Source organism: Rhea americana, unplaced genomic scaffold, assembly GCF_003343005.1.
Source record: "Rhea americana isolate MKP2758 unplaced genomic scaffold, rheAme1 scaffold_53, whole genome shotgun sequence".
In the NCBI taxonomy this organism is placed as follows: Eukaryota; Metazoa; Chordata; class Aves; order Rheiformes; family Rheidae; genus Rhea; species Rhea americana.
The window spans coordinates 4764960-4779975 of NW_028186679.1; the positions used below are offsets into that span (position 1 = coordinate 4764960).

Here is a 15016-nt window from a genome sequence, read left to right on the forward strand (position 1 = left end):
AGTAATCACTATTTACTTTTTACTTCAATTTAATCTGGAAGACAAAACCTAGTGTTTTGTCTTTTTAATCTTAACCTGCAAAGTCTGTGTATATGGAGGAGTAAGTAATGTAAATTGGGAAGAATGGGCTTGAAGATATGGCACAGTATTTTAAAAGCTATATTCAAATAATAAGATTACAACATTTCTGTATAAATACTTAAAAATTCATATTAAATAACTGAAATTTCTTTGGGAGGCATACATTTTTGAGCATATTTATTCACTGAATATAAATAAAGTATATATCTGATTATACAACCTCAGGTAATATCAAATATTCTTTTTTATTATTGATTTGTTTTATGGCAGTGCTCGTAATATCAATGAATTAGGTGCTAGAGGTAAAACAAATGAGTTGTTTGCCAATGGCTCATATCACTGCTTGGGCTTTTGTTAGAGGCTTAACAATTTAAAAGTGGGCGCAGTAAGGAGGCTTAGAAAACATCAGGAAGACAATTTCATGGAAGCTTGACCTGTAATTGTTCATGTGGGTAAATGCTTTGTTTCCTGTTATTYTAATACACTCTCAGTATATGGTGACATAAAGATGTTTAAAACCTTTCTTTTCTTTTAAAATATTTCATATTTTTGTCCTTTATATTGTAAATTTCCTTTATTTGGTATTAAATGATAGAATAAATATGCTAATATTCAGTAAATTTAAGTATGATAGTCTTATGGCACAGAAATATGCTATGCTGACTCTTAGATATGTACTAAAATAATTTCCAGTGAAACTTGGACTAGAACAGAATTGTCATCATTGATCTGATCAGGAAAAAAAATATACACGGGTGTAAGCAGCAGCGAAGTTGTGATGAAGTACAGCTAATATTACCTTTGAGAGTTAGATCATTCTAGACAAGGAAATGCAAATGTTACTCTGGGATGAYTGAATGGAAGTGCTTTTTCTCTTACCTTTAAGACTCCTGTTTGCTTAGAAGCGAATAGCCRGAACCAGAACCGAACTCTACAGATSCCAAGGCTGGCAGGGAAGAATTTGGTAGTAATTATCCTTGCTCTGTTTCCTTCCTTCTGGGCAGATGAGTTWGCATACAAAAAATGCCAACCTTTACCTTAGTAAAAAGATTAAAAAACATACAGTTTTTCAACGCTACTACATGCTTTAGAGTATAAGATGCACTTTTGAACATGCAGATATTGTTACCTGTAACCACATACAAATACCCAACTCTGATTGTACAGATATCTTCGATGTTAACGCTTTGCCTGTTTCTATGTTTTTTGTGTAGAATATTCATATAACCTTCCTCACAGATCAAATTTCCTTTTTATCATTATKTAACTACTTGATTCGTGTTTGAATAAGAATTTTAAAACACTGTGGACACAAATGTGCACACTCACAAATTCTAACGATCAGTTTGAAGTCTGGCATTGCAGGAGCATGGAGCACCTTTACTGGTTTGCTGTTACCCAGGAAAATTCCTGGTCTTGGAGCATGGCAGTGGGTACCACACCTGAGCCCTGAAGGCCTGTATGTAGTCCAGGACATTCATGTTTCCTATGTTTCCTACTGTTCTTTGGAGAACTCAAGTCATCTCCAGGCAGCACGCAGGCTTTCAAACAAAGCTTTAGGTGAACTTCCCAGTCCTTTACAAAGAGCAGGCTTCACAACGGCTGAGTCTTTGCTTGACCTTGCTGGAGAGACTGCAATTTTGCAATTTGGAGAAGCCATTTTTTTTTCAATCTCTCTCTCTCTAAGGTGTGTGTTTCTATCTAAGTGCACTCCTGCCAGGACTTCCTCTGCTTTTGTAACGGTGGGTTGTTTTCTACTCACTATAGACTGAGAGCAGCACTAAGACCTGCTCAAGAGTGGTGCAGCTGGCTGGACATGTRCATGCTGTTGGTGAGGATCAAATGCAAAGCACCTGTGGCACTAATATGGTAGGCTTCAACAGACAAAACAGCACAAGTCAGCTTCACCTATGCCAGCTGCCAAGGGCTACTGCAGGTAGCTGCTGAAGTCATTGCAGACTTGGGTAGCCTGGTAATTTTTCTTGATATGGCTTGACTGGCTATGCCAAAAGAAGAAGGTAGAACACTTTTTTTTTAATCTAAGTCAATGGGTAGGAAGCTAGAGGGCACTTCATTCATGGTAGCCCATTCAAGCGGTTCTGTTGTGGTGGGGTAGGCTCTAGTTTTGAACACACAGGCAGTCTTTACTCTGAAATGCAGAAGGATGGTCTTCCTGGTAGACATCCCAGCTCATGAGAGGGATGAGTGTCCCACCTGTGTTGTGGACTTCATGAGGAGCTGTGCTTAGCATGTGTGTGTGAGGAGGGCTTGAAGGGATGCAGTGCATCCCAGTACTGAAATACTATACCTACATTTTAGTGACCACATTTAAAAAAAAAAAAAAAAAAACAAAAAATCAAAGGTTGGGAAAATCCTAGGTCTTGATATCTCACAGAATGAGATAAACCAGTTTAGTATATCAGAAGGAAAACTAAGAATTAATATGATTATTTTATGTATCTTTCCAGTAAAGAATAATCTGTCAACGTAAAGGATAACAAAAAGCAACGACTAAAAGGAATAGGCAGACTAATTCAAATGAAGTTTTAACACTTGGGTTTTTTTGTTTATTAAAAATGCTCATAATTAATGTGACTAAACATGTTAACCACCAACGAGGAAAGTGATTCATTTTTTTCTCTTGAAAATATCAAACCTAGACTATCCTGCTGGAGGACATTTTAGACGAACATAGTTTGATAAACGAAATACAGAATAAACTGGTCAAATTTAATAGTATTCAGAAAGTCAGCCAATCAGTTCTCTCTGCCCTTTAATTCCATAAATATATATGAAATAATGGTACATATTGGTAATTGTGCRTATAATAGAATTATAAGCCTACTTACTAAGCTTTATTTCAGAAAGAACTTTTGATTAAGAAAACTCTTTCAAAACCKTATTTTCAACCTTTTAAAATAGCTCAATTGTTCAGATAAGAGATTTTTTTTTTCCTGGTGACAGTGTTGAAGAAGGTCAGGCTTAGTCTCCTCAGGAGGAAAAAGTTCAGAATTTTTTGATCTAAAGAATGTATCCTAACWCTTCTTTTCAGAGACACTGGACATAAAACATGTACAGAATCATAAAAGTAGTCTGGCCAGCCCCATATGAACTCTTCTAAGCTTTTCTGTAAATAGCTGATAAACAAATGGTATATCCAAAAAAGATTGGTTCCTTGCAGATTAGACCAATTTCAGGCAATTTTTTGCTTTGTCTTATTAATAGATSTTAATGAATATTTTGTAAAGAAGATGGCAATTCTCTTGGAAGGAGATTTTGAATTAAATTATGGATGGATTTGTGTGGCCTATGCATCCACACTAAATCACCTTCTCTTTCTTAGGGCAATAAATTTTCCAACACTTCAAAATAAARCTGGGGCTTGCCCACCCACACTGTACTTGGTTATGCTTGTTTGAATGCTTGAACTCATTTACTCTGGAAGCTGAATTTAGGAGTCAAGTTTCCTATGGTCTGCAATGTGAAGTTTCCCAAATATCATTTTGCACTGAAGTACAGTAATTTTAGCATGCAAGTTTGTGAGCAGCAAGGGGTATGATTTAGAGGTYGTTTTTAATAAAAAGCATGACTCTAAAGAGACTAGAACCCACAACGGTTTTGGTAAAGACACACAAGAGACATTTGATAAGCTAATCACTAGTCTGGAAACAGAATGAATATTGACGGAGCAAACGAGATAGTGATGGACCCAGCTTGATTTCTAAAACTTTGCTTTTCCCAGTATTAACAAATTATTATAACTGTGTATAAGCATCAAATGCAAAGGCATGAGAGCTAAATTTTCTGCCAGACTATTGATAGCCTCCTAGCTGGCAGCCTTTTTATTGAAGCTAGAAAGCAAATGATTTCCTTGCCCTACAACTTTTCCATCTTCACAAAACTTTTGTGTTAGAACAAAAATATTAATCCAGAAGTTTTCTCAGTTTGGAAACCAGTTTGAGAAACATGCAAAAATAACATGAAAATATAAGATGTTCAGATGCTTGTTTTAACTATTCCATGACCACTTTTGCACTGACAAGTTATTGGATCTTCTACATATTGAATGAGCCTTGAACCAACAGATTATAGGCTAGTCTCGTGTAGGTGAGCCTAACTCTAACCAGTGGAAACATTCTTTTTTAGAATTACTCGGGATGGCACCAGAAGAACCTAACTATAACTGACACCCCTGTGTACAAGGTACTGAAAGAGAGAATCCCTGCAGAAAAGAGTACCAATGAACACTGATTTTCACTTCTCAGCAAGTAAAGGAGGTGGAAATCAGAGAGCTGTTGCAAATATAGCAATTAACTAACATACAGCAAAGATGAATTTGCTATTTAAAGATCCAGTAAAACCTTTGTCAGAATTTTAGCTGATTACATATTTGTTTCTTTATTATTTATTTTGACACATACCTTGAGCCCTGAAAAACTGATCTGGCAATTATTAGTAATAAGGTTGCAAAAAAGACTTTTGAAGAAAGCAAAAAGAGAAAGCTGCTCACTGTTTTGTTACTTCAGGATTCACTTAGGCTGTGGTCAAAATATCARCAGTTATTTCCCATATGAAATGAGCTACATTTATTTATACCTAAAAATAATTGCAATTTTAGATCTTTCACTCATAAAGTAAAGCTATGTAATGGGTTTTCAAATTGCTATCCAATATGCTACTTTTGCAGACCTGCAAATGACCACTTGTTCAGAGTGAGACTTACAAAGTTTGGATCTCAATCTGAGGAAATGTATGACTGTTACTTACTCTGAATTTGGACAATTTGCAAATTGTAATGACTATCATGGAAATGTTCTTAGTTTCTTGTGCTGTCTTTGCAGYGACATTATTCAAGATGATGTTTTAAAGTTATATTGTCTGGGTATCATGTTATGCCTCAAGGTTTTTCAAAAAATATTACACATAAACTTCCCCAGGTGAGAAAAAGCTATCTGAAAGATTATGGTGACAAGGATATACCATATTTCTCATAAATAGAATGTTTGCATACTGCCCAGAAAAATGGAAAACTGAAGTGCCTGGCTCACAACATGGTAGGTGTTAAATAAATTTGCTTTGGCATTTAGCAAAAGTTTTTGAGGTTGAAATGTTTTGAACTTGATCAACACTGTCCTCTAAATATTTAAATAGCTCATGGATATTGTGGCAAAAGTTTGAAAGTATTTTGGTTTTCAGCAGGGAAGAATGATATGAGAAGGATATATATATAGAAAGGAAAAATTTTAAGGTGAGACTACATTAAGCTACATTCTGGCAGGCTGTAGAAGCTTAAGTAGATGAAACAGTTGTTATTCATTACTCAAAGCCTTTGTATTCAAATTGTAGGGCCTATCATCTCCTGGAGAGCGTACCAATGCAATATGTTAGCTTCATTAACCTGGTGCAAAATTTTGCATATGAACAATTCTCTCCATCTGAAATTAATCATCTTAATTTAGTTTGTGCAAGATGAGGCAACATAAGAATTCTCCACACAAAGTTGTGTCAATATACTTAGTATAAAAAGTTGAGATAACATCACTGACTTCATTATATTGCTGTAATTGGAYGCATGAGCTGTGCCATGAATGTATACATTTGGTAACTAGAGCAGTGAATTTGGGATATGAAGGGATGRGCTTTGGGTCAGGAAGGGGCTGGAACAGATATTCCTGGACATTACAGGGAGTCAGCATCTAGACTGCTGGCAATTCTGATGAGTGATTCCTTTCYTCTGTAGCTAAGCTGAATATTTCTTGCTCAGTTAATTTACAAGTAACTTACAAATTTAGGTAATTTTGCAGACACTTTTGCTCTAATTTTGTTTTTGTTTTTCTTCTTTTTATTAGCTTTATTTTTATTATGACTGCTGGATTATTTCACAGAAGTAAAGAAGAACCAATTAAATGAGAGGAACTGAAATCGAAAAGCACGCAAAATATCCCTGAAAAGCAAAGTGTTAGAACTCATTTTGCCTGGGAGGGCTGGATGGTTTCTACCTGTTTATCCCTTTCTAGGAGGAAAGGTACTGAACTGCAACATTTACTGTCTGGAATAGCAACACAAGCTAGAAGGATATTTGTTTCCCTGAAAATGACAAACTGTGATTTGTGGCAGATAAGCAGTTCTCTCATGATCAGGTGAGCAGTTCCTGCACCGGGTGCAGGATCCTCCAAAGGAAAAGGAGGATAAATACATAGGACAGAAACTGTTACATCCACTCTGTGGTGAGATGTTCCTTTTTGCTCTTTTCAGAAACTTAAAATACCAAAAGCAGTCAAAATATGGAGATAATGATGGTCACATATTTAAGAGAAAGACAGTAGATATTGACACCTTCTACATTAAGCARTAATTATTTTTCATTATTTTTCAAGTTAATATTTAAAATTAATTGGCTGGAAATTAGAAGAGGGCTCCTAACYATTAAAGCAGTAAGATTCTGGAACAAGCTTCTGGAAAAGAAAGCTAAGCCCTTTTTGAAAAAAGATTAGTACATTTATGAAGAAAATTAAATTCTCCTGTAGCATTACAGCCTGCTGTCTGCCTAACACAGATAAGTGTAATTGCCTGTCAATACATTTTGTTCTTGTAGCAGTCAATAGGATCCTGGTARCAGTATGGCTGTAACATCTTGTTGAGTCATGCTAATACAGGAAATATACCTTCTGCATTAAGATTTGTGTCTAGCCAATGGCAGGGAGAGAAGTTATATCAACGTCTTAATAATGAACCTTAGGGTACCACACATGTTCACAAATGCAGTTATTTGGTCATCCTTTAAGGACCAGTGTATGATTGCGTCATCAGGATGATACCAAACTTCAAGAAAAGTAGATTATTCAAACACTGACAAGGAGCAGAGCACTATCATGGCCAGTTAAATTTTCAGAGAATTCAATTCTTGCAGTTAGACTTTCTATACAGAGTAAATTTATYGTCCATACTGCAGTAACTCTTACAGATACCAACAGTATCAGGGCCTGACACACAAGTGTTCATATTCCACTTGAATCTAGTGAATTTTGTAAGAAGCAAGCAAAATACTACCGATAGGTGAGAAAAATGCAGTGGTGGGATTGGGAGAAGGAAAGATAACCAAAAGTTAAGCAGGGTTCTCAGAAGAGCTCGTTCTAGAACATCAGTTAGGGTTAAATGACATAAAAATGTCAACAATCAGCCCATTCTAAGCTTTAAAAGCCACTTGGTTTGCACTAGCTGTAGAACTTCTTTAAAGATAGAACACAGAAAATATTCCATTTCAATCTGAATTTGGAAAAAATAACTAAAAGAAGAAAATCGGCAATTATATATTATCCTGGTAATTCAATAATGCTGCACCCCAGGGATTTTATCAAGGCAACTTGCACTGGAAAGCATCCTTTCACAGACCTARACATGAAATAGAATAAGAACTGGGAAATCTGTTCCTTTAACTTCCTTTCTTTTGTATGAAACATTAAAAACCAAAGTGCTGAGGCCTGGCCTGCTCTGTTTCCCTTACTCATAACACTCCACCTACACATGCACAGAATGTGTAGCGCCTTTCTATTACTACRGGGAACCTTCTTGTATTTTTATTGCAAAATTCTTGTGGGAAAGATGTAATTATAGACAATATAGGCTGTTGCTAAATATAGCTAGCAGTCAGCACAATATCTTAATAGCAGCAAGTCACAAATGTGGGTTCATGTGGGTTCAAGCTCACAGCAGAAACAGAAAGCTAGTACCTTTGTGGAGCTGCCCATAAACACACCTACAACGCAAGAAGGCTTTCCAGAGATTGACTACAGCACAGCCAGGGTTATCAGAGAGTCTCATTCAAGTTGCTTCTAAACATAAACTGTACATTGTGTGCTTAGATAAATGAATGAGAAGTGGGTAGCTAAAATACTGTTATTTGTACCTCTGTTCATCCAAATCTGTGCTGCCATTCAGCAGTGCGTGGATTCACTGTTACAGCATGTCTGGGCAAGACCTAATACCATCTTAGTGACCCATAATTATCACCAAATATATCCTCTTTACTGTATTAAAATTTTCATTTCTGTAGTTGTAAAAAAGTTTTTAAATAGACTTCTAATTGATAACAGTTATGTGGACTTGCAAACAGTTAGTGCATTTGTATAATATGCCATGCTATTTTAGAAAGAGGTCTGTTGCTTCCCAGATGTGGTGATTAATTAGTATCTTTATATTTAGCAGCTCATTGTCTAGGAAATGACTAAATAAATGCACAAGCTAAAGTGGAGTATAAAGAATGATATAATCAGGACCACTTTGAAAAGAGCAATCTATAAAATCACACTATTGCTGAAGCAATGATTAGAAAGGTTGATAATAGGCTACTCTACCAGGCTGTTTATTGTCATATTCAGACAAAACTACCTACCAGTTAGCATAAATGACAAGACTCRATACATAAAAACATTCAGTACATTTCTGCATGGCTTTTTTGTGATATCTATCCTCTATTGTAATTTTAATATAAAAGAGTATATTATAAATGCTTGTTGGATCTTTAAATGTTGCAATCAGCTTCATGAACTGTGCTAATTGTTCATTATCATTTGCCTTTATACACAGTAAGCTCAACTGATCACATCAAGATCTGCCATTTGTTTTTATACTAATCTACTAAATTCTCATACTAAAATGAGAATAGTCTCATGGTTTTTAGAAGTCAGTGAATATTTCATTTTCCCGATGCTGATGTAGAACATATTCTAATACCTGGTGTATGGTCAGCATCAGGACCTGTTTGTCCAGTGACAGCACTGTTAATATTCCAGTCAAAATCATCACTAGAATCTTGTGTTAATCCACATGCAGTGGTCCATTCTTGTGACTCAAAGTTGCAGCTTCCAGGAATACTTGTATAGTAACCTGAAAATACAGCAAGAAATAAATTAGCATCTCAGCTCTCAAATATAAAAGAATATAATGAACATATCTTGCATAATGAAAAGGATCCTCTCTGGCTCTGTTGTTACAGATATATGCCTATGTAAGTCTTCAGGACATAGATGACTTCAATTTTGGTTATTATTCAAGGTGAATAGTCAGAAAGTTCCCAACAAACTGGCTAGTAAAATATTTTTCATGAACATATATTAGATTACTCTTATGAGGGTTCTGTATGAATCCGATTTTTATGAAAAGAGAGAATAGTGATTAGGATACTAGACTGAGTTCAGAAGATCAGTGATAAACTTTGTATTTCTAGATCTGTCCCTGATTTTTCAAGTGACTTTGGAAAAGTAATTATACACTGTCATATTCAAGAGCTGAATTTTCCAAGAGCAAAATTTCTGATTTTGCAGGTTGGAATCTGAACAGAGGCAACTACAAGACTGGACTTCTCAGTCAAAGGATTTTGTGACTAATTTACAAACTGTTAGATTTGTTAGTCAGTTGTGCATTTTAGAAACAAGTCTGACTGTGACTTTATTTCAGGACCTCAAGTGAATTTGAGCGTTTAGAGTGTATTTCTTGATCTAGAGGTTTGCTCTAACATTAACATAAAATTATTTATTCTATTACTGTCTAGGCATAAAAGACAGATGAAAAGAATACATAGTAAGAGTAGATATAATTACATTTTAGTAATTCTTTTTCTATTTTCTACTTTGATGCTAATAGAACAACTGATACTATTCTACTTAGCAAAAAAACTTGCAGTTATCATAAAATCTTTTTAAGTGACCAATATTTGCAAACAAAAAGGAGTCACCTCTGCTCCCTCCTTTTTTGTAAAAAAAAATGTTACCCTAGTAAAGTGTCTAGAAGAAGTGTCAGCGAATAATATAACATCACTCCTGCTATGAAAAGATTCTGTACTCTTAGTACTCTGTATTCTTAGTGCTATCTGTAGAATGGTTTTGGGGAATCATGAAATGGAACATAAAGACACAGATTATCCATACAGATGTTGTGTTAAAAGGGTTAAATAAACTTAAAGTCTAACTCCACCACCAAAAGGCTTCACCTACAGGCACTGTAAAGAATGGAATTAGAATCTCAACAAGTACAATTGTCTTGTATAGTTCTAATAAGATCAAAGATCAAATGCATTTAGATTTTATAATGCTATTCATAATAGRTTGCTTGGCTTCAGAAAATTTACTCTAATATCTTAACAGTGCCTTCAGAATGCAATTAATAATAAATATTTATGAATAGTATTTACAGAGTTGATGAAGCTACCTGACATATCTGTACCTGAAGGGTACTTTTTATTTTGGATGCAAACAGAATCTATTTAGAAGCTATGAGAAAGGATTGTTCCATTTATCTGAAAAATTGCTTTTATTTCAATAATTCAAGCACTCCTCTAGACGGTTCATCAACACTGAGGTTAGCTATTAATCAAATCTGGGTATATAATTGACTACATTTCATGAAAATTGAAACTGCTTTCATGTGTGTTTTTTCACTTCAGTACTTCCAATGGGTTTCTGAAAGAAAATGGAAATTTTACAAGACTGCCCGACTGGATAGGAATGAAGCATACAATAAGTAATTTCTGTGAGTCTGTTAAAAAGAAAAAGAAAAAAAAAAGCCACCAACCTATGTGGATACAATTCATTTTATCCAATCTCTATTGTATGTCCTGCACAGAGGAATTGCTACTGAGCGGATAATAGCCCATTGATTTCTTTGGAGTTACACTGGTATAAAACTGTAATAGAATGTGAATCAGCTTGGACCTTGAACTGAGAGAAAAGGAGAAGACTGTGGACATGTGTCCCTTGCCAAGTGAGTACCTGTCATGGGGCAGGTGAAAATATGAAGGACTTGTCCTGTGGTTGTTCTGTTCTCTTTTGGGATTAAGGAAGTCTTATTGCCTATTTCTCAAGAGACAAGATTGAAAGAGGTTTCCATATTTAGACTGAAGCAATTGTTTATATTCTGTAAAGTTCTCATGCTTCTTAAGTAAATCTTGACTTTCTGATTAAGAGGCTCTACTTTATAATTACGAATGTGCTATAGGCAACACTAAGTATTGGTGCATTTCAGTGGTGTACTTCAATACAATCCAATTGATGCATGTGATGCATTTACTTTCTCTGTATATCAAAATAAATTTTGATCACACTTGAAATATAGCAGAATGTGGCCCTGTGGCTTCAAGATTAAGAATTCAACACAGAGACTATATAGACTATTTAGTCTTCCTTCTCCAAAAGTCTGGTCTGGAAAATGACTGTAAACAAACAAAGAACAAGAGTAGGAGCAAGGACACAATGTTTTACTGCTTTTGAATTTCAAAAGTAAATTGTAAAACCTGTTAACTTGATCCAGATATTAAAACCTGAGTTGTGTCCTTTCATCTCAAACAGAATCAGTAAAGAATTTCTGCAGGCAAATTTTGTCTCAGTTCTTACTGGGACTGCAAAAATATAAACAGACTGGATAATAGTATAACAGTAAGAAAATAATCCAACTCACACCTTTTTATATTTTGATAGTTTTGTAGTACCAGCAAGAGCAAAGAACAATTAATATGTAGCAGTGACACAACTAAGATCACAGAGACAGGGCTAATCTGAAGGAAAAGACAGGCTTGTTTTTACATAGTCACTTTTTATAGCAGAAATGCATCTAAATGCTACTGTGCATTGATTTGCTTATTTGGATTTTTTTCATCCAATTTTGACAGCTCAAAATGCTTTCAGCTTAGTAAAGGATTTTACATTTTTTCTAAGAATTAATTTGTATTGTAATCCATGGATTTTCCTCCTTAAAAAACTTTTTTTTTTCTAACTTGTTTTGTGTATGCTACACTTTTATGACTAAATCATTTAAAAATATTTTTATGCAGTATATATCTCTAAGAATCTGAAAATGTCACGCTTTCTGTGTTGGGGGATCAAACAACCTGTTTGAAATTGTCTTCTCATGAGCAGCTATGTGAATGCACCTAGGTCATGCTGCAGAATTTAAAATTATCATTTTAATTGGAGATTATATTAATACACAAAGAGATACTTACCACAATCAGCTTCATCTGACAGGTCTTCACAGTCTGGCTTATAGTCACAAATAAACTGAGACGCTACGCAATTCTTGTTCCAGCATACAAAATCAGTGAGTGCAGGGCATTCCCTTGGATTCTCTCCAACTGAAACCAACAGGACATTTAAATCAATATTGGGATTAAATCAGAAGATGTTTGTTTTTATTTGTTTAGCCATTATATACCATCACCTTAGTGATTTACTGCTTCCAACAGATGTTATTTAGTCCCACTCTTCTAATGGTGCATTATGCGTGCCTAGACTACTGTACTGGCCCTTGCTCAAGACTTCCAGGGTGGATTGCATCAGCATGACTCTTTCTCTAGTTTATTTGTTATGCACATTCCATAAAATAGGATCTGTGAGCTGTTAAAAGCAGACAGGCTAAAGACTTTATTCTAGTTATAAATATAGAGGATATCACTTGGAAAGTAAGACTATTTTGAACTGTGAGAAATTATTTTACTTTTGTACTATAAACTTCTAAAGCCTTTATAAGACACTTAAAATTTCCCCCCCAAAGTTCAGAGAAACTTCTGTAGAGAATGTTTGAGCTATCCAGAAACTCCTCTTATGCTATTTGAGAATCTGTTTTACAGCAGCAATTTTTGATCACCTCTGCAAGTGACTAAAAACAGTGACCAAAAATAAAAGTTGCTTTGTAACCTGCATAGGAAGCAGGGAAATCCAACCATCTATGAACTTTCAGACTATAAAGAAACATAGATAAATCACATTGAGCTGTTCAGCTCATTGAGCATGTAATTCCAGTTAGCAGTAGTTGGACCAGTTTTGGAAGGCCCAAATGCAACATTTAAAATGTACCCCCAATAACCTAAGACTGATTTTCACTCTAGAGCTCCAAGCAGTGCACTGAGATAAAGGAATTCGTTTTGACTCTGTTCATTCTAATATGTTTCATGTTTCCTTCAAACATGACTAAAATGGGACATAGCACTAAATACAGTCTGGGCAGAGCAGTAGCAGTAAACCTTGATATTTTGCAGAGGCCAATATTTCCGGCGGGAGGTATTACTTTTGTGAGGGTACTAATTTATTCAAACAGAAATAATGAACTTTACAGACTGAGGACCTACATTCACATTAAAGTAAAAATGGGAAAGGAAAACTAAATTCCTGTTTTAGTTTAAAGGTGTACTCAAGAAGGTGATACTAACAGCATTAAGATGCAATTCAAATACTTAGACTAGATAATTCAAAGAAAATTCAGTGATAAAGCTGGTTACCTGCAACACCTCACTTGAATTTTCAATTTATAAATATGTATTGAAATAAATAAAATCAGGCTTCAAATGGATATTTATCTTACTGTTTTTTTAACTGAATTTTACATTGTCAATCTGATCAGATGTTTTAGGAGATGGCAGGAAATCCACACACAACAGCACTACCATAAATGCCTTAATCACAAGAAAAGCTTCAGCTGCTGCTCACAGAGATTCCACATGGCAGAGAGCCCTTAACAGAGGAGCAGATTCTCCCTGCAAAATTTGACTGAAGCACTTGATAGGCAAGGCAGTTCTCACACCTCCCTCCAAAACAGTGAAATAAAAGCTGGTAGAAAATACTACTAAAAATTCAGTAAAATGGCTTATCTTAAATTCTGGGGAATGATGTACTGGAAAATTAAGGAACTACTTTAAGTCACTCAGTAACTTAAAATCCAACAGAAATGATTTAACAGCTGCATTATTTAATGTAAGCTTGTGGGGCCAGAAGTCTATACAGATACATTATAAACCAAAAGACAATCAGGCTCTAATTTTTGTTTTTATGTTTCAGACATGCAAGTAATTAATAATATTAATGAAATATTTCCAGAAAAGGAACTGATGCCAGAAAAGAAGGATAAGGAAGCAACAGCCTCTGTTCACAAGGGTACAGTGAAAAGCGTTCTGGAAATTGTTGCTGGCTTCCCTTAGAAAGAACAGACATTCTTCCTTTCCTTTCCCATGAAAAGTGATCACAGAATCACAACATCACAGAATGGCTGGGGTTGGAAGGGACCACTGGAGATCATCTAGTCCAACCCCCCTGCTCAAGCAGGATCACCTAGAGCATGTTGCCCAGAATCGCATCCAGGCAGGTTTTGAGTATCTCCAGAGAAGGACTCCAGAACCTCTGTGGACAACCTGGTCCAGTGCTCTGTCACCCTCACAGGAAAGTTGTTTTTCCTCAGATTCAGGTGGAACTTCCTGGTTTTCAGTTTGTGCCTGTTGCCTCTTGTCATGTTGCTTGGTACCACTGAAAAGATTCTGGCCCAATCCTCTTGAAAGCCTCCCTTAAGGTATTTGTAGAGATTGATAAGATTCTGTTTTGGTCTTCTCTTCCCCAGGCTGAAGAGGCCCAGCTCTCGCAGCCGTTCCTCATAGGGCAGGTGCTCCAGCCCTTTGATCGACTTCATAGCCCTACGCTGGACTCTCTCCAGTAGCTCCATGTCTCTTTTGTACTGGAGAGCCCAGAATTGGATGCAGTTAAATGAATAATCAAACTTAAAAATAAAATTAAAGAAGCTTCATTCTAGTATTACTTTAGTGAAAATAGCTTTACTCTCCAAATTTCATCCTTTGCTGAAATTAGATTGTATGAATTACAATTTCCTAGATAAGCTTCATTAGAAGCAGAACTTAACTATATTTGGTACCCTGAAGTACAGAATTTATGAAGCAGGGTTTGCACCAAACTGTGCTTCACAAAAGCATAAAATGAAAGGTTTACACTTTTCTTTTGCTCACCTCAGTGTTCACTATCTTTTACTACATGACTTTTTTTAGAACACTAAAACTTAGCATATTCATCAATAATGTTTCTGTCAAAGGCAATCTTTTACAGTCAAAACTAGATGAAGTTTCTACAGATGCAATTAGGAATCATTGCAAATAAGGTCCTCTTGT

The 15016-nt window shown here is 35.5% G+C and overlaps 1 protein-coding gene across 2 annotated transcripts in view; it reads right to left on the reverse strand.

The window, feature by feature from the left end:
• Window positions 1-15016, reverse strand: part of MALRD1 (MAM and LDL receptor class A domain containing 1) — a 278483-nt gene that overhangs the window by 77891 nt on the left and 185576 nt on the right. For both annotated transcript variants that reach the window (XM_085318263.1, XM_085318262.1), the window contains 3 exons: window positions 12077-12205; window positions 8815-8967; window positions 961-1118 (listed from right to left, as the gene is read on the reverse strand). In XM_085318263.1, the coding sequence (XP_085174389.1) occupies window positions 961-1118; window positions 8815-8967; window positions 12077-12205 (440 nt within the window). The remainder of the gene's footprint in view (window positions 1-960; window positions 1119-8814; window positions 8968-12076; window positions 12206-15016) is intronic.